The 25,461-nt window shown below is 39.4% G+C and overlaps 1 protein-coding gene across 2 annotated transcripts; it reads left to right on the top strand.

Annotated features, from left to right (window-relative positions):
• Positions 1 to 9,856: 9,856 nt before the first annotated feature.
• derl2 (derlin 2) lies at positions 9,857 to 25,212 on the top strand. 2 transcript variants are annotated; one of them, XM_062412849.1, is made up of 8 exons: positions 9,857 to 10,017; positions 14,111 to 14,176; positions 16,645 to 16,718; positions 16,895 to 16,988; positions 21,341 to 21,355; positions 21,464 to 21,536; positions 21,665 to 21,755; positions 24,797 to 25,212. In XM_062412849.1, the coding sequence occupies exons 1-8, from the start codon at positions 9,925 to 9,927 to the stop codon at positions 24,900 to 24,902; spliced, it is 612 nt and encodes a 203-aa protein (XP_062268833.1). In that variant the 5' UTR covers positions 9,857 to 9,924; the 3' UTR covers positions 24,903 to 25,212. The 2 variants fall into 2 exon arrangements, with proteins under 2 accessions (XP_062268833.1, XP_062268832.1); XM_062412848.1 differs by having other exon boundaries at positions 9,858 to 10,017; positions 21,341 to 21,536.
• The last annotated feature ends 249 nt before the right edge of the window (positions 25,213 to 25,461 follow it).

Below are 25,461 nucleotides of genomic sequence, written 5' to 3'. Positions count from 1 at the left end.
ACTTTGAATTAACTGGGTTAGGTTTATGTGCAGATCTTTCCTCATTTGAGCAGCACAGGGGTTCAGTTCATTTTACGCTGGAACAACCATATGCTGTATATAAAAACAGACTTAGCTTCCGGCTCCAAAAGAATGAGCCTATGCGAAGGTGCTTAAAAGTGTAATACCGCCAGAAATCCAGCAGGGGCTGGCTGAAATGGCTCCAAGAAAGCTCTGGTTCCATAGATTGCCATTCAAAAAACACCAAATTCTCCAATGAAGTGTTTTTGGTCTCTTCACCAGATACTGTCCTACTGTCCTATCAGAGATCTGGTGATCCATCTGAAAAAAATATCGAAATTAATTAGATATTAGAGTTTAAAAAGACGTCGATTTAGGGGCGTGTCTGTTCGATTGAAACACAGACTCCTGGATGATCGACAGGCAGCGGCTGCGACAGTTCAGACGAAAGAGAGAATCGGCCCAGAAAAACAGGAGCTTTTACTACGATTCTGTCAGTATCAGTCCCTGGGGGAGGTTTTTTCACCGACACTTTTACTGTTAGTTTGTTTTAATCAGGGCCCGAGCACCGTGCAAGGACCTTATTGCTTTGTTTATTAGTTTTGAGTTAACCAGGAGTAAGGCCTGTTCTTCAGTAACAGCAGACAGAGGAGCTGATGTCAGGTTTGTTCGGTAAGTAAACTCTGGTTCTCTTAAAGTTTAACAGTCTTTATCTTCTCTATGCTCCGAAAAAGTTACTGTGGGTTTCTATGTGTTCTCACCAGAAAAGAGGAAACTGTTAGGAACCGCCTAACTAATTAATTAATTATTTTTCTATTTCTCTCTTCTGACGTGCTGTTGTATGTTTTTTTTCAATCATCCATGAATCTGCTGGAGGCTTAAGAACTAAGGACTTGGTTGATGATGATGTTGTGAAACAACTGGACCTCATCCAATGATCAGGATGACTGGTGTCAACAGAGAAGACCTCATGAATGGAGAAGATTTTGGAATGGAAGTGGTGTTCCACCAATCTAAATGATTTTCACCTAGCTTGGAAAGATAGCCTGATTACTAACAAGACAGCCCTTCGAAATGCTGGAACATCCTATTATTCATCTTTAGGAAGGGAAAATAGGAACAACTTCAGGCTCCTCTTGAGCACCATAGCCAGCCTGAGAGAATCACAGCCCTATTGATCTGTCTCTTCATTTAACATCTTAGCAGTTATGATTTCATGAGCTTTTAATAAGTTAAACTGTAAACATCAGGGAAAAGATACACTGTTAGTAGCCTTAGAACTAACTGTAACACCAGATTTATATTTAGACATTTTTCATTTTTTTCATCCCGATAGATGGTCGAGACTTCAAACTGATGTTTTCCGTTTATTTGAAACTTTGCCTCTTCGGAGGGTCGCGAAAAAATAAAACTTTCCTCAGTGAAGTTACAGATTCATAACAGCCTGCGTCTATACAGGGACTTCACTTTCAAAATAAAAGCATGTAAAATGTTCTTATCTCGGAATTTCCGAGATAATTATCTCACATTACATTTCATTTAGCTGTCGCTTTTATCCAAAGCGACTTACAATAAGTGCATTCAAGGGTACAAACCCAGAAAATCAAGAATCAAGAAAGTACAATTTCTTCAAAAATAGAGCAAAAATACAAAGTGCTATAATTAAGTGCCATTTAAGTGCTCCTAAATTGTTAATTTAATTAGTTTGGACACCCCTGCTTTAAATGCTCATAGTGACATATCACCCAAGTAGAACCCTGCACTCCCAGAATTCATGCTTACTTGTCATCCCTAAAGTCATTCAGCTATTAAGCTTCAGTAGCTGCTCAGACCTAATGGATTCTTTTAATTTCAACAAGGTCCTCCTTGCAGCGGTTGCTGCTCAAGCGATGATGTCCAGCTCGACATCTCCACTAGATTCTTCACCTCTGCTACTCATTCCACTCTGACCTACTGCCTCACTGACATTAAATCATCAACTTCCTCAAACTAAGCTCTGACAAATCGGACATGATCATCATCTGTCCCAAATTCCTCACTAAAACGATCGACAACTCCCCTCTTTCTCCCTCCCCACACATCCGCAACCTCTGAATTATGTTTGACAGCAATCTCTCCTTTGAACGCCAGGTTGACCAAATCATGAGAACTGCCTTTTCCACTAAAAAGAATAACTCGTCTCCGCCCATCGCTCTCCTCCTCTGCTGCTGGAACTTTGATCCACGCTTTCATCATCTCCGGAAACGACTATTACGACAGTATCGTATGTCCGCGTTTGTCTATTTGCTGTGCGTTTCTGTAATGTGTTCTGCTGTGTTGTGAACTTGATGAAGATGTTTTCTTATTTTGCTTGTGTTTTGTCAACTTGCATGTGTTTTCTTAACTTGCATGTGTTTTCTGAAGTTGCTGTTCGTTGAGCGCTCAGGGCCCCCATAAATTTACCCCTGAAATGACAGCGTCCCAGTTCCAGGCCAACCTCCACACCAGGCAGACGTGCAGGTAAGACATTCAGAACTAGTGTCCCAAGGGAAGTAAATCCCATTGTCTGAATTGTTTCGATAGAGTGCTGGACAGATGCGTTTAGACTAAAGCGCAGGAGACAAGTTAGGTTTAAATCAAGACTTCCTTCCTGTTTGCCCTCAGCCTGCACATAGCTGAGAGCAATACTGATTTTTGTGGAGCAGCCAGAACGAGCGATGGAGACATTGACTGAAGCCTGTGGGAGCAGGAAAGCCTATACAGAGAAAAATGAAAAAAATACTGATTTTATGTTTTATGTATTTTTTACAATTTTTATTCTTTCAGACAAATTAACTGTATAAAATGTAACGTCAGAAATATATGAAATCTTATGAATATTAAAGTATACAGCTTTTTCACCTTATTAAGCCATCTGGTATTAATTCAATGAAATGAATGACAGGATTGGTAGCCTCTACCCGAATACCCTTCACATAATGTACCATACAGATTGTTATTGTGGAGGTTTTCCTGAGATTCAGTGGAGATTTTAGATATTTGCTTTGGATATGTGGATTTAGCAGAGTTAAATCCAGGATAAATCAGGATTGTTTTATGGAATGTTAGCAGTAATGTTTAGGAATCAGCAAAGTTATTGCAGTGCATCCTTCGGGGACCAGGAACAGCTGCATACGAGCTGCTTGAACCAAATAAATATTGATGTACCTCAGTCTGGACTTAAATATTAGATGCAACAACAGACGGACTGGCACACCACAGGAGTCAAACTCTGAGGCTATCATTCATTTCAACCATGGTCTTATTACTGTTTACAATTAGTGTTGTTATTATCAATGAAATGGGTTTTCTATAATGGAAAGTTAGGAGTCATTTCCAGGAGGAAGATGCTTCTTTTGCTTTCCCTCTGCTGGGAAACAAGTTTCCTGACGTTTCTTTGTTTCCTCTCTATCCTTCAGTGGGCCACATTGCTAGTGAACATAAACATTCCAGCTGGTCCTCCTGTCCTCTCCTCTCCTATGTTGACTTGCCAGGAGAAGCACTGAGCATGCATCATCTTCCACTTCAAACAGAGCGTTACTAGCCGTGGTCGACATGCTAATAGTGAGCCCCCCTGGTAAACTAGCAGAGGCCATGTTTTGCTGCAGTATGACCCTAAAAGATTGGGAGGGCTTCCAGGCAGCAGTCATGTCCATCTGAGCAGAGCGGGTGTTGAAAGAGTATCGAGCACTTGGAAATGCACTCTGTTTGGGATGATAGACACAAGAGAGGTCTTGTAGTGCTGCATGGTCCAGCTGACTTCAGCCTTTTGGTCCTTTAGCAGTGCAGACATGAGATACTGGAGGGAGTCTTGTTGGTTTTCTAAACCCAGAGAACCTTTGAATCCATCTCTCTCTTCTTGTCCATATAGGGTTAAAGAGGTTTTATTTGGTGCATCCCCCTCAATATCCCTAACCAGCACCCACACCAGCTGTCCCACCCCTTTACTCCGCACAGACACCAACAGACCGGAGCTGACGGAGTTCCACGCTACAGTGACATCTGCCCAGATGTGACACCAGCTTTCCAACCTCATCCGACCTGTCTCCTCAGCTTTGTGTAACACTGTTGCTCCCATATTCAAGCAGCCCATGGCAGCCATACAGCCCAGGCCTCTCCAACCTCATTGCCACGTTCAAGTCTTTTCTCTAGGGGCCAACCAACAACCCGATCCCCATGGCCCACCTCTGAGGCCCCGGGCTGACCAGGATTTACCCCTAAGCTGGGGTAGAGTGAGACACAAGACCACTTTTTAAAAAACAATCATATTTTCACTGCCTTTTGTCCTGAAGACATGGAGTGAAATCCCTGCTGGATAAGACGCATTTGAGCACAACTGCCTGCCGACCATCTTGGACCCTGCAAAGGATGAAATCAGTGGTTGGTAAAAGCCTGAAACTATCTCTGTAATATAGTTAACAATGACATTGTGGCCAAATGTGATCCGTAAATAATGAAATAATCTGCAGGTCTAAGGTTACTAAAAGACTTACAAGTCTCTGGAGTGCAGGTGGTCTTCTGGATACGACTCTTTAGCCCCTTCAGCTCCTCTCTGTGGTCTCCACTGAGCTGAAACACTCTTGAGCTGGTGCACACAACAATTAATCACACATACTCTTTACAATGTTGCATATTACACAATGGGGCACTGTGCCAGGGTCATTCTGTTTAGATTTTGCATGTTCTCCCTGTGTCTGTGTGGATTTTCTCCAGATATTCCAACTTCCACCCACAGTGCAAAGACATGCAGATCGGAGTTAGGTTTATTCGAGACACTGAATGGCCATTGGTGTGAAGGATTGTTTGTCTCTGTATGTTGGCCCTGTGATGCCCCACGTTTGCCCTGTGTCAGCTGGGATTGGCTCTAGCTTCCTCCACAACTCTTAAAAATAACCTGTTCAGATAATAGATGGATGAATATTATAGTCTACACATTCAGTACTAGAGTTTATATTAAACGCCCACACTAACCTGAAAGAGAAGATGTCCATGTTGTCCTCAGGAGTGTTCATTATGACCCTGACATCCCTGCCCTCCTGCAGCTGAACACTGCCATCCAGACTGGTGGAGCTGGTCAGCTCGGAGACCCAGTCCACTGCAACATGACCGAGGGCACCATCTACACCAGGGGTGGGCAATTCATTTTCCCGAGGGGCCACATGAGAAACATGGACAGTTGTGGAGGGCCGGTCCAATAAGCTGAACTTAATTCTACTCATATTCATTTGATAAGCTTCTACAGGTAAGAGTAAATGTTATGGTTAGGCAATGAAAAAGTGAGGCAGGCAAAGTAATAACGCCAACAATATATCACACTTTAATCAACATTTACAAGAACAGCTGTGGACAAATAATGCAATTTTTTTGCAGTATTCTAAAGATCAGCTTTAAATTAACTGTATACAATGCGCTTTTACTATTTGCATATAGTCTATCACCCCATTTGCGTTTTTTTTTTCTTGTTAAGTGAGAGAAATCGAGTCTGTTTTGGGCATGAACAAGTGCACTGAAGTCAGGTTGAATATCTGAGGTGGATATGCAAAGGACAGCTGACAGGTGATCATCAGTCAGACAGGATCTGTATCTGGATTTGTTAAACTTCATCACAGAACATGTTTGTTCACATATGTCAGTAGATCCAAAGAGAACCAACATCTTCTGAGCATGCCTCCTCACGTATGAAAAGTTCACCTCTTTGAGAGAAGAATAAAACTCCAGCAGTGATACTGACTTAAAGTGCTCTGCCAGCAGTGTACCTGCGGAGGTGATCAACTGATGGTGTGGCTTCTTTCAGAGATAGCATGTGGTTGAGAAAGTTGACCTCCAACTGGCTTATACACACTTTGATCATGTATCTTGTCTAAGCCTTATTTCACACTATAACATTTTCCTGTCCCTAACTGGTTTGTAAGTTGTTGACAAAGGCCCCCGAACATCACAGTCATTATGTGTCAACTCTTCAAAGAAGCGATTAGACAGGTTTGCCAATGTGCCCCGACAATTCCAGCCAATTTAAAGGAAAGGAAGGGATGAAGGTTGTAAAGGTTAATGTGGGGGTGAGTAGCCCGCTGCTCTTTTACACTGCAAATGTCTGTAATTGGGGAAATCAACATAACCATGCCTGTGGGAGACAGGGTTACAAACATCGGGGCACTTTTCATTTACTGAAGAGTTTTTTTGTGTCATTCTGAGCAGGATGATGGAGAAGAGCAGGAGGATCAGTCGGACTTTGAAAAAACTGAGCTGTATTGATATATTTATTGGAACCCTGTGGATCAAACTCTAAATACAATGTGATGTACATACAGTATTACTACTACTATGTATGGTGAACATAGCAGTTGCTTATCTTCACATCCAGCAGACACGGGGCAACATTCACTTGAAAAAGTTTCTGGCCGCTTTATTTAGCCCAACATTAAATCTCAGTTTTAGATTTATTTTAGTTCAGGCCGAATCCGAGGGAAATATCTGCTAAACACACTACTTTTTGCTATGCCTACTCTGCATAATTCACAGTAGGTTTAAACCATTCGTTAAAAGCATTAATAGTGAACAAAAAGAGTAAAAGAGAGTGAGAATAAAATATGTGAATGAAAGGGCTCTTAATGCGAACCAATGATCTTAAAGACAATCAATACTCCGTAGAGCTGAGGGGAATATTGATTCATCCATCTCTGAAAAAAATGTCTTATTCTAAATTATGAAAATGCTTCTCTGGTCACCAGGAACTGTCCGCTGTCAATATTTGTCTAGCCGTCACATTCAACAGCACTATCCACCTTAGGCTTCATTATATACATAAGGTAGGATTTGGATCATTTGCATTTCACGTCTTGTGAGGGAAGACTTAAATACGCATAATGACGTGTAGGTGAACCCTCTAATTGTTTAGAAATATTTGAGATTTCCCACACATTTTTAGGGATCATTGGATTAGTTCCTAAGGAAATCTAATAATGCAACCTCCGACCAAAGAGTGTTGATTGATATACAGCAATAGCTTAACTGGCTACTGTAATTCCATAGAGACAGACACAAGCACATACACACGCACGGTTAATGCACATGTTGAGAAAGACAAGTAGATTCCAATTGGAGCCAGTATATGTGGATGTTTGTTTAAACACCGCCTCCAAACAATGATTATCCAGACATAGCTTAACATGCGTAAGAGAGTGGCGGAGGAATAACACAAATATATGTTTTTATAAGTAAAAGCTCAAATAAAGAGTCAGAAATATACTCAAGTAAAAGTACTATATATAGAGTTTATATAAAAACAGGTATGTACAGACATTGCCTCATATATGAAGGGGAGTAAATAACTTGCATGGAGCTCAAATTTTAGCTTCTCTCCGGAATCGTTTGTGGAGGCTAGTGTTTTAAAACCGAAAACAAGAGAATAAGGCTTCAGAAAGGAATAATACAGTGTATAACTGCTCTGACATCAGTTGGTAACATTAGCACAGCTGTTTATCAAGCTTAGATCTGCATCCATAACCTAGAGTTGCTTCCAAAGTCAGAAGGAAACTTGGCATGGTCGATTATCTTTGGATCTGTTTTTATTTATCGACTCTGAATGAGCTCAGGTTCGAATTTGATCAAGTGATTTAAAAAAAAAAGATATATGTACATAACATTAGCTCAGGTTATTGATGGGTCAGTCAGGTTGGACTCTACATGAATGAATATTATCTGTTTAAATTTGCTTTCAGACACTGAATTGAGCTGTATGTAAAAAACGCAAACGTCTGAATGAGAGGCTCCCGACATTTTCTGCAGTTTTTTCTGCCGCTCTCATAGTAAAATCTCAGGACAATGTTCTAATGAGCTCATGTGAGGGAGTGGCTATGTTAAAAAAGAATTAAAAAAGAATACAAATATCTCAGGATGAAAAGCAGTGCCAGACTCATAGAGGACCAAGATGTAACAAGAGTTGTTTATGATAAGGGGTCGATGACCTGCATCGTCATCCTGTGTTACCCATTGTCTGAAATCTAACCAGGAGAATCTCCTGCTACTAGTTTTTGTCTGGAAATGGCCTAGGAGTGAAATATTTCCCCCATTTTATCTATCCGCTGGAACTTTGTTGAGTTTGTATTCATTTGAAATACTTCATAGCAAACCAGATGCATCTTTTCAGGTAGATTTGTATCCCAGCAGGCTTCCTGTTGCATTTTCCCAATTGCACCCAAATACTTTTTTTTGAAGATTGGTCAATGTGAACAAGTTCCAGGGGTCTCGGGGGGCACTATTTAGCCATTTGCGACGATTATTGAAAATTCCTCCAGAATACGTAAATTTTCACCACTTTCTGCAAATTTTGTTAAGAATTTGAGCATGTTAAAGCCCTCAAAAAGCCAATTAATTTGCCTGAATAATAATAATAATAATAATAATCCTTACAATTTCAATAGGGCTTCCCACGGTAGGCCCTAATAAGAGTTTTACCTTTGGTGTTCAAATTCAAATATAAATGGAAAAAAATAATACTAATAATAACTAAAATTTCTATGCTAGCAAAGCATCACTGAGCTGGCCCGAGTACATGCATTTTGAAGCGTTGAATACGTTTTGCGAAAGAAAAAAAAATAATGACTGAGGAAATATTTCAGAATGTTAAGCCCTCAAAAAGCCAATTCATTTGCGTGAAAAAATAAATAAAAATAATAATCCTTTCAATTTCAATAGTGGCAAAGTTGATCAAATCTGAGAAGGGTACCTTCAAAATAAAGGTCAGAAACGGTCCCAATTCCTTTCTCTGCCCATAACTTGAATCCCCCATCCAATCTGCCATGTTTGAATTGTCTGTTGCCCCAGATAGGAGTAAATTGTGACAAAGTTAATGTTTCATCAACAAAGTTATGTGCTGCATACCACACCGATATTGTATTTTTAACAAAAGGGTTTCTTGTCTTTTTTTGTCAGCGTCTTGATATCTGAGGAAAATAAATACTGCTTTATGGGCAGATCTGACACTGATTTTTCTTCAATATTTACCCAAGCAGGTGGTGTGGATGAAGACAAATAGTACATTGCAGAACTTAATTGAGTAGCCCAATAATACCATTTCAGGTTTGGGACCCGAAGTCCTCCCCTTTCATAGGGTAAATATAGTAACTTGAGCCGGTTTCTACTGTTCCAAATGAACTGGCTAAATATACTATCAGTTTTTTTATAGAAGTTGCTTGGTAATGGAAGCGGGAGTGCTTGGAAAAGATATATAAATTTGGGTATAATAGACATTTTAATAAGATTTATACGACCAATCATTGAAATCTGCATTTTAGACCACCGGTCCAACTTTTCTGTCACTTCGTCTACGAGAGGGTTATAGTTTATAGGGACAATGTCGCCAAGTTTTGGGGCAATCTTAATACCCAGGTATTTAAATCTGTCTTGCGTGGTCATAAATGGTGTACTTATTTTTGGAATGCATCTTTCTTCTTCATTTAGGAATTCAATTTCAATAGTGCCTGTTCCCTCACTGTCTACTGATTTCTTATTCTGGAGATAATGCAAGGACAAAAAGGTTGTGGCAATATTGCAGTTCTGATTGATGCAGACAGCATATGAAAAATGTATACCAGTACATAGAGATGATTCCAAAGATCATATTACAGGAGGAACAGGTTTTGGTTTCAGCATTCCAGACTTGAAAGTTTCAGTGAAAAACCTCAGATAATTTATCAGTTTACACAGTAGAGATGTTTGCAATGGCAATTGATACAGGACCTGTATTACTCTGACACTTTCACACTCCAACACAATAGGTGGCGCTAATGCAACTTAACGTTGGTTGCAAACCGCCAAAAAAAAACGAAGAAGAAGAAGGAGAAGAAGAAGAAGAAGAAGAAGAGATGACGTATCAACAAAGTGCCGGACGTTTTCATTATATTCAAAATGGCTTACCAGACACTACAGCAGGAGTATTTGCAGATTCCTGTTGTCACCAGGGCTTATACCACCGCATGCGTCCTCACAACTGCAGCAGTGGTAAGGTTAATTCGTTTCCCCCTCGTCTTGACAAACGTATATTTCGATTTCGCTTAAGATAGCTTACATAACATCGTTACTTTGCTGCTAGCCTGCTTGTGTAGCTTTAGCAGCTATGAGTAGGATACGTGTCTTAACCTGTGTTCCAGTTTAACTGGTGGTATATTATCTAGTTATATGTTGTATTCCACCCAGATGTTGTCAGTTGCAGATTTGCCATTTTCACAATGCACCTGTGTCTGAAGTGCATTGGTTTGCTGAAAAAATGTTAATATGACTAGTCATTTAAAATTTTAGGTAAGTATCAGTGTCACCTTTAGACAACAATTTGAATAATGTGGGCATAATAGTCTATGTGATGCGACTAAGGAGACTAAGTAATTATAATGCCTCAGCCGACAGCGACGTCATGACGCCACCGAGCTTCTCTAAATCCTCCGTGGTCTTTAAAAAAAACGTTTTAACTGTCAGTTAACACCTGGCGTTGTTTAAGGAAAACCCCGTGTTGTGTGGTGATGGTTGGAACAGTGTGAATGAATGTTTTATAGGAGACCCCAGGTATAATGAAGAATACACACACACGGCCTGCTCAAGTTCTTTTACCCTAGAGATCATAAAAATGCAAACACCAAACACAAATCATGTGAAAACATCCCTCACATCAACGAGGTGGAAGCTCATGTTGTATTTTTGTAAGGAAAAGTAAGTGAACAAGCATTTATTGGATGTTTTAAGCATCCCTTTATCCTCCACTCACTCCTTGTTAAAGTCGGAAGGCATAGTCAATGTTCCTGTTGATGAGTAGGGTTCAGTCATATGAGAATGGAAACTGCCCAAACCCTCACTAGGAAACTGTTTGAATTTGATTTTGATCACCGGTGAGGAGGAAGCTCCGACAGAGACTCAGACACAGAACGATTTGACCTTTAATAATGAGCGTCTGTCCTGATCTTGGAGCAGCTGTGGTTATAATTATGAAGTGGCTGGACATTGCAAAGATAATGAACGTAGCGGGAAAATAATCTATTATGTTCATTCTATGCATCGATGCAGAGTCATCCACGTCTAAATCGAACAATTGAGAAATGTTCACACCACTCATAATTAGGGTTGCAAAGGTGCAGAACATTTTTCAGCAAATTACCGTAAACTTTTCAGAAAATTTCCATGGGAATATTCAGCTCGGGAATTTTGGGAATTAAAAAAAATATATATACGCAAACTAAACGCTGAGCAATCAAAACATCATTCAAAACTCTATATTAAAGATGTATGGAATGCAGCACACCCTGCACGTTAAATTTCAACCCTCCACTGTGCATTTCTCCATCACTTGTGCAGATAATGGGCTATTGAGGCATTCTGTAGTGTGCAGGACTAGTCAGGTAAGTTTTGACGATATTACTGGGGAAAATATATTAACATGCTGATTGAGGATGGTTCATCTGTCCATCTAGCCTCTTTCTATTCATTTATCCATCAATTTTAAAAAAATTTTAAATTCCTATTGTTTGGCCAACTATTTATATCTCTGGCATTGCTTTATTGTTTTTTTACAAGCTTTTTTCTCATCTTAATCTACAAAAAAATTCCACGTGCACCATCTCATGTGTGGAAACATTTCACCCCAGCCAATGTAGAAGGAAAGGCTGTGTACATTTGCAAATACGAAGCAAAGACCTATGTTAAGAATGACACAGATCCAGAAGCATATAGTCAAGTGCCCAAAGTTTCCTCAGGGCTCAAATCAGCCTATGACAAAACAAATGTTTATATTTATGTCTGTATATGACAAGTTAAATACAGTTATTATAAATTACCCGCACAATTTCCCATTAATTCCCGTATATTCCCGTTAATTCCCATGGAAAGTTTCAAACTTTGAATATTCCCAGCATTTTGCAACCCTACTCATAATACATGTTAGATGATTATTTCGGACCTCTAAAGTCTCAATTTGTGTTTGAACAGTGAACCGATTTTTATAAATGAATATTAATAGATACAATATATACGTAAAACATATATTAAACTAGTTTCAGAGAGTTTCACTTTGCTTGAGCTCGGTTTTCAGTTCAGAGTAGAAGAAGGGGTTTTAAGGCATTCGTCTCTGATTTCTTCTGGTTGTGTGCACCTCTCTATAGAACGGGAGAAGCAGAGATAGTTAAGTTAATGAGTTGACCCAATCGGCCAGTTCCATCTGAATAATGGCGGATCCTGTATCGTTTTGGCATCTGATAGTGGTGGTGGACCACGATCAAGGTGGAAGCTGATGGTGGATCCTGTTTGGCGGCAGTGAATCATGATTGTGGACTACGGTGGCACTCGATCTTGATGGTGGATCCAGATCATGGTGGATGCTAACCGGGGAATATGATTACAGCAAGACTGCTTGATATACATTATGTCTAGTCAGATACTCTACCTTTACTGACAATAATCCGTCAATTAATTTACTTTCCATTATGCTACAAAGTGTTTATTCTAATCAATGCTGTAAATATCCTTATCTTTATGACATTCTCCTTTATACATGACATCTATTGCACTTCTGTCCGTCCTGTGGGAGGGATCCCTCACATGTGGCTCTCTCTGAGATTTTTATGTTATTTTTAACCTGTTAAAAGTTTTTTTTTATTACCCTTGTTGAGGGTTAAGGGCAGAGGATGTAACGCCTTGTTAAAGCCCTATGATAGAAATTGGGATTTAAGAATATGGGCTATACAAATACAATTTGATTGAATTAAACACAGTTCCACTTATATCTATTTTGTCAAGTTAAAAGCAGTTCGTTTGGAAGAACCGCATCCCTTGTTTTGGTTCCCTGATCAAAATTGAGGTTTTATGGCATAGAGATCGGGTAGAGGTCAACCCGCACGCAGGTCATAGTATCGGGTTTGCACATCCTGGCTCAGTGTGGCCTGAAGCCTGGAATGTCCTGTAGAGAAACCAGTTAAAACTCCTTGTACAGGATGTAAGAGATGAGTGGAGTGTCGAAACCAGATGGTTCACTAAGGTAGCCAAAGGAGAGGAAACTTTATGTTGGCTCAGATTTAAAATCTTCCCACACAGAGCAAACTACAGTATTAAGCAATAGAATATGACCTATGGTTGCATTTTTTCTTTCTGAGCACATCCAAGCCGGAAAGAAAAGTCTGATGCAATTCATGTAAGCTGCGCTGAGTTTGTGTTACCCTGCTCCTGGCACACACGGTTGTTACTTTTCTTTCCTCATTAGACATGTGCAGAATAAAATAAATCCAGAATTAAATAGCCATGGCAACAGAACAAGACCTGAACAGCAACAATATCGTTTTGAACCAGTCAGGTGGGCCGAAGCCTGGCTGCGAGAGCCCCTGCTTCCCAGCGCAACCCCCGCAGTGGGAGCTGGCGCAGCATCAGCCTCCTTCAACTATGTTGAGTCAACTTTTAGTGGTGTCCCGGGGGTCTCCGCCTCGACGATCGGCATGTTTATGCGGCCACTTAGATGTCTGACGGATGGCAATAGCGAGCTAACTCGCTAGCTGGCGAGCTGCAAGGCTGCAAGCTATCGTTAGCTCGCTGCTATATTATGTCTTGTTGCCGTGTCGTGATGGATAAAAGTAGAAACACAACTAACCCTTTCCTACACTTAAAAAATGTTCATGATTATGATGAGGCAATCTGCCCCCAAGCCAAAACCAGCATGCCAATGATGACCATCCCAAAAACCACATTGTTTTCACTCAACCATCAACTATCGCTCCCATCCCATACACAACAAGACTAGTATGAGATGAGGAAAAATATCAGCTCAGGCCTCTCTTTCAAAGAGTTGAAAACTAAAAAACTATGATATGATGTAATATACTATGATATAATATACTATGATATTACAGTGATATAATACCTCCACCTCCGAAAACGTGAAATATATATTTATTTTAAGCCATGGAGGTCATCGTTAAGGGGAGGGTCACTGATTTTGGAGATTTCTTCTTCTTTTATGTGTCAGATACAGCATGTGTATGTTAATGTTTGTCAAAGATGGGTCAACATTTTTATATATAATAACTGCATTGGTAATACTGTATTTTTTTGTCTTTTCTCACAGCAACTTGAGCTCATCACACCATTTCAGCTTTACTTCAATCCAGATTTGATTCTAAGGAATTACCAAGTGAGTAATCTCCCATAGAAATCTCCCTTGACTGATTGCAGTGACATAAAGGATAGTATGATTCTTAAGTTATGCATGTCCTTTAGGTGTCTAATTTGCCTACCAACTGAAGAGTTTCTCTTTTCTCTTGAAGATATTCCATTATGCCATAGATAGAAACCTCTTGGTCCTTCTCCAGTATCATCCTATGAATAAGAAAAGAAAGTCCAACTGATTAAAATGTACATATGTAACTTTTTTTCCTGGATTTTAAGATGTACACTGTCCCATGAATCACAGGAATTCCAGGGCATTTCTGTCCCTGACATGAATTGATATTTGTGGGAAAGTTTGCAATTGGATGCAGTCACCTAAGGTCTGAATATCATACAAGATATTTGTTTTCACATCCAGTGGGAAGAGTCTAGGAGACATACACAGCTGTTCTTGTGTGAAGAAGCATTGAAAAAAAACTCAACTTAGTTTTTGCTGCCCTCCCTAATGACAGTATCATATGGTAACTACTACTTGACATTGCTGTTCCCAGTTCCTGCTGTGGTGTTAATATCTTGGATACTTTTTACATATTCCTTCTTTAGGATAGTCCTCTATCACATCATTGTATCTCTTGAACACCTTCACAACAGTTTTCAGTATTCTTTTTAGACCTTCAAGTCTTTTCATGCCAATTCTTAGATTATGAAAGCGAGGTGGCAGGAGTGCGACTGGTGTCCCTCAAACCACTGGGGCTAATGTAGGGGAATACATTTCTAAACATTACAGGAAAACTTATGTCTCAAACATTTGCATGAAGAATCCAGGTTCAGGCACTCAATGTTAGGTAGGCGGTTTGATCCCAGTTTAGAATTCTGTGAGATGTTACTATGGTGTGCTGAAGTTTAATTACAAGCATTTCATAAGTGCCAAAAGATTTTATTGACAATTACATTAACTTTATGCAAAGAGTCAATATTTGCAGTATCGACCCTTCTTTTTCAAGACCTCTGCAATTTGCCCTGGCTTGCTGTCAATTAACTTCTGGGCCACATCCTGACTGATGTCAGCCCATTCTTTGATAATCAATGCTTGGAGTCAGAATTTTTTGTTTCTGTCATACCTCCTCTTGAGGATTGACCATAAATTCTGAATGGGATTAAGGTCTGGGGAGTTTCCAAGCCATGGACCTAAAATGTCGATATTTTTTGCTTCCCCGAGCAATAGCTTGTCTAGTGGCATAGTCAAGTCTATACAAACTAAATGAAAGATTGTTATACAAAATCCAGATTCTTTGTAACAGTGATATTTCTGTTCTGTTTTATATATCTTTTTATGTTTTTATCCATTGTGGTTTGAACCAAATACAATCAATATTGTCTTAGAAAAATTCAAAACAAAATTTATATTCCTTTTGCATTTCACCAGTAATGGCAACAACAAATTCCAAACTGCATTTAATGCATAAGCTAATTATATGTTTCAATCACCTACGCCCATAGAATTAACCGTTTTATTTTTGAAAAGAGGTAATTGGTTTGGGAAAACGGGCAACAAACATTTAGGATGGCTATTTTATCTAAATGGTAAATGGTTTAGTTTTTTTATAGTGCTTTCTAGTCTTGATGACCACTCAAAGCGTTTTTATAGTACAGTTTTACATTCACCCATTCACACACATTCATACAGTGCATCTATTAGCAATTTTGGTTCTATGAGGGGCAATTCAGGGTTCAGCATCTTGCCCAAGGATACTTCAGCATGCAGATTGGGAAGACTGGGGATTGATCTGCCGTCCTTCAGGTCGTTAGGACGACCCCTAACCTAACCCCTACCACCAACCATTTTTGAGACCAAGACAATTTTAACCTCAAACTTTTAATCGAATAATTACTGAAGATATTAGTAATATTTTTGGCCTTATTGAGGAAGAACTAAGACTGTTGATGGCAACATCTACATGAATGATGAAATCGCAAACTATGACTGTGTTTTTTGCAGATCTTAAGATTAAGGCTTTCAATTTAGCTATCACTAAGGTTAGGTTGAGGCCATTCATTAATAAGTTGGTCTGAAAAAATGATGTGTTCTTGGTGCAACCAGTTTTCAGTTATTGAATAAATCATTACGATTATCAGTTATCAGATAATTCATTAATATAGATTTAGATAGGAAACCTTATATTTAAATAGTTTAATGCAATAATTTGATATTAAAGCATACTTGCTATGCTCAAATAATTGAAGTGTATGTGCAGTTTGCAATCAGCCACACCAGAGGATCAATGATGCAGAACACCTTAAACATAGTAACTTTATCATAGACATTCGTCAGGTCATCAATCACAAGATTATTTTGATATTCATACAACAAATCAGGTTTTTGATGCATATTGTCCTGGGTTTGCATTAACTACTTTGAATTTGGGAAAACCCAAACCTTTGGTTTTGTGTTTCAATTACTTACAGCTGACTCTTCTCTCTCTCATTTTCTAGGTATGGCGAATAATAACCAACTTCCTGTTTTTTGGTCCAGTTGGCTTCAATTTCCTGTTCAATATGATCTTTCTGTATCCTTCTCAAGTCTCACTTCATTTAGTATGTGAAGTTGTTTTGCATATTTTCTTTTACCACTTGTTTATTTCAACATAAGATGTTAACTTAAATCATGTCCCGACAGGATTCACAATATTTCAAACTAGAACCACAAACCAGTTTGTTGATTTCCTTAACCATTTGTTTTCAGTTACAGATACTGCCGCATGTTAGAGGAGGGCTCTTTCAGGGGAAGAACAGCTGACTTCGTCTTCATGTTCCTCTTTGGCGGTTTTCTGATGACTGTATCCTTCTGATTAGTGTCATAAAATGAACAGCTACATGGCCAGTAAATAATTGCTTTGGGGTACAGAAAATAATTCGTTACAGGTAGTAGTTATTGTGTTTTGTGTGGTGTCCTCTGGGAGTTGAAGAAATCAGTTATCAATCATAAGTACATCCAATCCTTTAAATCAGTGGTTCCCAAAGTGGGGGGGGGGGCGCGAACACTCTCCAGGGGGGGCGCAATGTCACAGACAAAAAAATAAATAAAATAAAAATGCCTCACGACCTGCCATTGGTTAGTAAAAGCTCCCTCAGTGGCGAAATGCTAGGGGCTGGACTGACACAAAAAAATCAAATACTATTTCGTTCCTGATCCACCAATCAAAAGAGGCGTGTTATCATTTGAACACGAGTTGTACGTACGCTTCCAAGTATAAAAGTAACTGCAGGCATGGTCAGCGCTCACCCTCACGGAGACGACACCAACAGTTTGTGCGATTGCTCTTGTTTCCTCTATAATTCAGATATGCATTGCTTTATAAACAGTCTTTTTAAAGATTCACTCCTTCCTTAGTAATATTTGCTCCCCAGTCTTTTTAAAAAGCTCATAGCCCCAAGAGCTAGCCTTCTAGCTAGCTAACTTCTTCCAACTACAACTAGCCCTTTTCTCCTTAACACCTACCTTTACATCCTCAATCATCCACCGTGTTGCAACAAATAAAACACCAGCACTTGAATACTATTCTACTATTCTCTACATTGTGTATTGTTCGTTTTATTAGGAACCATTGCCTTGCACAGCCTTATTCATTATTCGTGTGCAAGACTCTCACAGCCACACTTAGAAACACACTCACAAGACCACAACGTTGCAATTAGAACTTTATTAACATCACACACACTCTATCAGCAAACAAACACAACTATGGACAAGTTTCTTATTCGTAAAAGTCAGGCAACCAATGCGCCAGTTGCGAAGAAGCCAAAGCTTCGCAAATATGACGAGAGCTATTTGCAGTTTGGTTTTACCGTCACTTGCACAACTGAGCAACATCCTCAGTGTGTTTTGTGTGCCGAGCTGCTGGCAAATGACAGCATGAAGCCATGCAAATTAAAAATGCACCTCGACACCAAACACCCCGACTTGAAAGAGAAGCCTGTGAACTTCTTTAAAAGGTAAAAGTGATGGCCTCCAGCAACAACAATTCACCATCTCCAAGCATAGCACTGTCTCCAAGCTATCTAACTATCTATATATTGTGGTGTAGTTGAGGGCGGGGGGGGCAACTACCCAATTACCCCTAACCAGCTTTGGGGGGGGGCAGCTTGCAAAAGTTTGAGAACCCCTGGTTTAAATGCATAAAAGTCACAACTTAGTTCTCTCCCATAGTCAGAAATAATATTTCCTTCCTGATTCCCGACAAGTTCAACTACACCAACAAAAATTCTGTCCATTTTATCACCCTGTACAGGCACAGCTGACAGTACATAGATATCTACTTTTCTGGCCCCTGCATTATCCCATGACTCCATAGTTGTGACAGCACTGCTCAATGACACTCCCTGTTGCTGACTAGTTTTGCTCTCCTTTTCTTTAAACTGAATATGAAGAATGCTTGAGTGCTTGTCATGGCACACACTGCAAATCAGCCTTCCTCTAGAGTCTAGGCTCATGTTTTATACCTTTAACAACCAAAGCTGCCCCCTTAGTCGTTCTTTAATCTTATCCTTTTGCTTTTAAAACATAGAACAATATGGTGAACATCCAGTTTTGTGATGTTGTCCATTTATGCCCTAATTTATGTTAAAAGGATCCCCAACTTATGTCACTCACCACCAACTACCCATTCTAAAGCCAAATGTCAATGTGGATGCTAGTGAGGAGATATTGCAGCCAGTCATGATGTAAATTTCAAGATGCTGCCATATGGTGGAAATAGGATTTAACCATGTTTGTGATGGGCTTTGGTACTTTGAAGAAGTTGAGGCAACCCAAAGGACAACATGAGTAACTGAACTAAATAAATTAGCAAGATCAAGAAAGATGAGATGAAGGTCTCTTATCACTCCTGGCTGATTGGATTTGGTGCCAGATCATGCTAGTGTGCTCTAAACAGCCAAAGAACCATGGAATTCCAGCTTTCTGAATCGTTGTATCAACTTGCTTGTTTACTTACTTGCTTGTAACTTTTATTTTTCACCAAGTAGCTTGTCAACCTTTGTGCTGTAATGCTAAATAAGTTATGCCTTCTACATTGAACAGACTAATTGTACAAAATGGCTGATGTTTGACGATTCCTCCTCTTTTAGTATTATTACTCTTCCAGCTCTATGCCACTGAGTTCTCATGTTATTATCTTTTACGAGGTGTCCTTTCTACTTTCTGCTTTCCTCAAGGTTGTCTGCCGACTTTCGATCTTCTAAAATAAGTTGATTCCCCCTTTCTTTTCTTCCAAGGCTTTATTCAACTACTTTTTAAGCTGTTATATTTCAGTTTTCTCTATCTCCCCAAAATGTCCCACTCTGTAGTTGGAGAAAAAGTTCCACATCTTCTATGTGCAGCATCTTTCAACTGTGCCCCTTATGCTTTTTCTGAAGCCGTAGGCCAGGGGTAGATAACCTTTCCTATCAAAAGAGGCCTTTTTGCCCCCTCTTCCCCCAAATGAAATTTGTCTAGAGCCGCAGAACATTGTCCAGACTGGACAAACTAAACATATCCTGTGTTTTTATGACATCTGAAGGCTAACACAGGCTCTCGTTTATATTTGGAATGGTATGGTGAGGGGTACTCAGTTTCAAAAAGGTTGGTGACCCCTGCCATAGACCATCAGTTCCCACATTGGGATAGGGGTACGCGAAGTGGTTCAGGGGGTACGCGAAGTGGTTCAGGGGGTACACGGTGGTGTGCATGGAGCCCCGGGAGGGCTGGAATCGCACCACAGCAGGCGTGTACCTGCCCTCACCTTTCACTTTCAATGCGTGTGTCAGACTCCTAGGTCCGTGTTCCAAGACGGGTCGGACCCCCCATATCCCCCTAACCCATTCTTTATGGCACCTTTTTCTTAATACTTTTCTTAAAATCCTTGTCCTCACTCACTAAGCTCTACACAACCACTCTCCTTGCTACATCAGACATTCTCTATAGTCCTCAAAAAACTTCAGTCCATTCAGAACTCTGCTGCCCTTCTGCTCATCCATGTCCATTCATCTGACACAATACTCCTCTCCATACCAAACAGGATCACCGATTGGACCTGGGACGACATAGCCTTCTCAATAGCTGCCCCCTCCCACTTGAACTCTCTCCCCCACTAAACCAGAAACTGCACTTAGCCATCTCCCCTCAAAGCCCTACTCAAAACGTACCTCTTTCCATGTACTTTTAATGTATGAAAAGGGCTGTGCAAATAAAATGTGCTTAATATTATTATTTCTGTTATTAGTAGTAGTATGCTTAAACAACACCAGGTACTTACGGACCCTTCAATTATTCATAGCTTTAGCCTGTCCTTGAATTCTTCTTGAAAAACTTCTCTTAGGGCCGCAGATACTCTGCCAACTCCACAGGAATCATTCAAGTGGTTTGAGATGGTTGTCACAAAGGAGTGAGGCAAGAATGGTGGAATTGGTATGTAAGGTCCCAAACTTATCTCTCTTTTATTGCAGCTCTCCCAGTCCAAGCACACTTTTGCATTTACAGCTCTAATTAAACGCCAATATTCTCATCTGGTTTTCGTTCCCTCCACAGTACAGAAATCGCTCTTCTGAAAGTCTGCAATGGCCTTCTTTTGAATGAAGATGCTGTTAAATCCAAATATAATTATATATATATATATAATTGTCTTTTGTCCCTCTTCCAGAATGAATGAAATTAAGACTAACCTTGGTGAACAAGCACCATTTACCAAGTCCTCAGGCAGGTATCTGGGTGTTGTCTTGGGTTAAAACCTGTGCTTCAAAGCACACATTAAGAACGTTGTTGTACCATGTTTTTATGATTTAAGAAACATTGCCAAGGTTTATTCTTTAATCCCACATACAAAGCCTGTGTATGCTTCATGTGCATGCGAACGGAAACCCGGCTCCAGATTGAGGATATTTAGGCTAAAACTAGGCTGTTGACTTGCCCAAAGAGAAGCATCACATTATACCACTGATTATCTGTGGGTTATAGAATTTTTTAAAATATTTTATTGCTTGTTTCAAAGCCTTAAATCGCCAGTTTTTTTTTTCATATCACACACCATTAAAACTCTGTTGGAGACTTCCACTGAAAAGTGGTCGATAAAACTACGAATGTGAAATATATAGTTGTAGGATATAAATGTCAGGAAATGTATTTTATTTGCCATATTCTTTAACAAAGTTTCAGATATTTGGCACTTTTGTAAGTCTTGTGTTCCTAGGCCAAGCTTTCACCATCATGCTAGTATACATTTGGAGTCGACGAAATCCAAATGTGCGCATGAATTTCTTTGGCCTGTTGAATTTCCAGGCGCCATTTCTCCCCTGGGTCCTAATGGGATTCTCACTTCTGCTCGGCAACTCCATCATCGTGGACCTTTTAGGTATATTTCACTGTCCTTTTCAGCCATAAGTTAGTCCTTAAATGGTCATTATTAGCTGAGAGTAACTGATGTGGTTGGTGGTGATCAGTAAGACTGGTGCTTGTCTTATTTTTCTTTTCTTTCATCAGGTATTGCTGTTGGTCATGTCTATTACTTCCTAGAGGATGTTTTCCCGAACCAGCCAGGTGGTGGAAGGTGGCTCAAGACCCCATCTATCATGTAGGTCTCTACCCGCTATGATATTTAAGTTGACATTGTACAAACAGATGCCTGTAGTGAGAAAACTGTGTAAATGACCTGCGTAAACATGATGAATGCCACCGATATTGCAAAGTAATAGGGTTAAATTATTAACTCTATTACTTTAACTCATCAAAAAGGTAATACCATTGAAATTTCCACCCTACAAACAGTGTGTTAATTCATGAAAAAGTCAAGGGCTGACCTTTGTAACACAAGATGTGGGCACGAGTGCCATTATGATGCTCACTGGATGGGCAGTCCTGTCTTGTCTGTGAGGTGTCGCAAGAAATAACGTTTAAGCATAATCTCAATTACTTTAAGTAAACAGTGAAATTTAATGATTAATTTAAGATTTAAGATACATTTATTGATCCGAAACACATGCACAATCACACGACATGCAGATTAGGGAAATTTGTCTTCTGCTTTTGCCCCATCTGGTGAACATCACAGGACACAGAGAGCAGTGGGCAGCCATGCACAGCGCCCAGGGAGCAGATGTTGGGGGAGTAAGGTGCCTTGCTCAGGTGCACTAAGACAGTAGGGAGAGTGCTCTTTGGACCAGATCCGGGTGTTGTCCTGGCAGGAATGTTGTATTGTCACCGCGAGGAATCGAACCAGCGACCTTCCAGTCCGATCTCCGTAACTTTCTGCCCATAGTCCAATTATTCTGCCACTAGTCAACCGCCTCTCCAATAATTATTAATCTAAAATTAGCTTGCATGGTGACAATTGACAGGTCAAGCCTGCTATACCCACATGGGCCTTCTAAAAGACACATGCCAACTGCACTATTTTGCAGCACAAAGGAGATGTGCGCCTCCCCTAGGTATTGTGCAGATTGGACTGTTTCATGGCGATATGGCCACTATTATGCTGTAAAACTTACGATTAGCACATCTTTTACTAATGAAACATTAAAATGTACTAAAGTCTAAACTTTTAACAACATTTCTGTCAGGACAACTTTAGTGAAAGAAAACCCTAAATTGCATCTACATAAGTTACAATTGGTGGTATTTTATTATAATTTTATTATTAGAGTATCCTCCAATTCAGTGTGAAAATTAATAATACACATTGTTGAAATACTATTGAAATGAACTTACTTCAGTCTACAAACTACAAACAGACATTGATACAACTTCTAGGCTACTTCAAGATTATTCTTGATTGTTTAACTTGAATTTACACAGTGTTTTTATATTCCTCCAAAAAGATATTAGAATTTTACTTTCGCTTCATATATTTTGTTGTTGGACAGCTTAATGTAGATTGATATATTCCTTTCACTTGAATGGAACAAGCTCTTGCACAAATTTTATTTGGAGAGATTTTGTAATGGACTTTAAAAAGCATAGTAGAAGTTCAGACTGGGCTATTTTGCTGTGGAAAAAGGTCTTTCAGTGCATTGTTGTTGTATTTTGGCAGATTTATTTGTATTTAAGAGAAGATGATTATATAACGTTTTTTAGGGGGAGATAAATTAATTATTAAATTAATTGATTTATTAAAATAATTGTTTAATTAATCAAAACAATTATCGTTAGATTAATCGATAGGTTCACCCTACTTCCGAAATAGGATGTGACATGAAATTGTGTGAAAATATGTGATTATGATTCTAAAGAGCGGGGTAATGTGGGACATTTTTTACATTTGCTCCCCTCTAGGCTAGCTAATATGATATATCAGTAAAATGTACACATTTCTCATTAATTCAGGATGTTTACTAGCAATGGAAATTATCAGAGTGTCTCCAAGACAAAGGGCAGTGAAAATATGATTTATATTGTTTAATATTGTTTTAAAAAAGTGGTCTTCTGTCACACTTTACCCCGGCTACGGGTTAAAGTTAGTTTTAAAGTCATTTTTCCACTTTAAAACTACCATAACAACACGTTGTAATAGTTAAAATCCTGACAACTAGATTGACAACCACTAATATCGGACTAGTAACAGAATCATGGGGATTGGTCAATTAAGCACATTTATGATTATAATGATTCATGTGATCTCTTGCACACCCTAGCTTACCTGCACATTGTTTCTCTGTCCAAATTGGCAGGGACAGGGATATTGTTTTTCTCTGTGTATTCAAATGCCAGTTCACGGCACCTAACTTGAGCAAGGCCATGGAACTGGTCAGCTAGTTGTTTCAAGTGTTTGGCAAGCTCCTCCTCCATCTCATCTGTGAATATTCTCTTTGCCTCAGCTACTGCACCCCAGGCTACTGATTTTACTTTCCCTTTCTCTTTTTTCTTTATGAATCTTTTGAGGGTTGTCTTATCAATATTTCTATCCCTTCCAGCTTTACTTAAGGACTTCTTTCCTTGCATGACCTCAGCGGCTGCGCTCTCCATCTCTTAGAGGGGTGTATGGCCCCAGGTTGTCTTCCTGGTGTAGTTTCTTGGCATGATGGCTTATCTACAATGTTTATGACATTAAAAATAAAACATATATAATGTAATATAACACTAGAATATGTTTAAGACTAAACTCAACGTGTGCTTCATGGTGCATTTGTCCCACTTTACCTCACAGCCACCGTTTTAGAAAAAACATCTCTTAGCAATTCAGGCTAATCTTCAGCTAGCATCAAACACATGGTTTCACATGTTGGAAGTTCACCAACATGTATGATATAAGTTTGTCTACCAGATTCAATTTGTTTTGACACAACAGTTGAATAATTTCAAAGCAAGACAATTTACTTTTACATGCAAAAAACAAATTTTTGTGTAAAAACATACTTTCCACAGCACCAGCACCAACTTCTCCTTCATGGCAAGGGGGGAATGGGAGGGGCTTGAAAATATAACGGTCAAATGACCACAAATGTGTTCCGTTGCCTAGATACAGGGGGTGTCTCACATTACCCGATGTCCCACATTACCCCGCTCTCCCCTAGTCTTTATTTGACATCCATATTGTCACAGCCGTAATTATGAGGTGTTGCCATAAGAATCATCACACATAGAACTCAATCATTCTCCTTTTCTGTGTGTCTTTAACAGAAAGATGTTGTTTCACACTCCAGAAGAAGATGCAAACTACAACCCCCTACCTGAGGAACGCCCAGGAGGGTTTGCTTGGGGTGAAGGACAGCGCCTTGGAGGTTAAGTGTGGCCCCACATCATCCTTCGTTGTGAGGTCAAGTCCAAGAATATTCCCTCAGAGAATAACTAACATGCTTTTGACATGTTAATTTATATCTGGAGGAAGAATGCCAAAACTGCTCTTGATGCCATATCATCACTGTAAGACTATTACAGAGAACACAAGCTTCATATTGAACTTTGAGCAGTGAGTCTTAAGGCTCAGCTGATTTTTGACTCCGAATTTTTTTTATGTCTTATCAAAATTAGTTAAGATTGTAAGTGCATTGTTTTTCATTTCACCTTTTTAAAGAATAAAAGAGTGTAACAAATAATGCTTTGATCGTATTTGTTTTTACTGTAGTGTTATAACAGGAAACCAAAGATTTCTTAACAAATTTGATGAATTAATATACAAAATAATCCAAACTCCTGACAGTAAGGAGTAAAAGATTGCCCGACATAACAACAGACTCAAAAAAGTTCAAGCGAACACGAGCGGGTTTTAATCTTAATCGGCTCAATAGGAGGAAGCAGCTAAAAAAGTTCAAGTGAAAAGAAGCAATAAGCAATTTTCAGGCTTT

The sequence above is a fragment of the Platichthys flesus genome, chromosome 19 (genome assembly GCF_949316205.1).
Source record: "Platichthys flesus chromosome 19, fPlaFle2.1, whole genome shotgun sequence".
Lineage (NCBI taxonomy): Eukaryota > Metazoa > Chordata > Actinopteri > Pleuronectiformes > Pleuronectidae > Platichthys > Platichthys flesus.
This window is presented reverse-complemented; position numbering and strand designations above follow the sequence as displayed.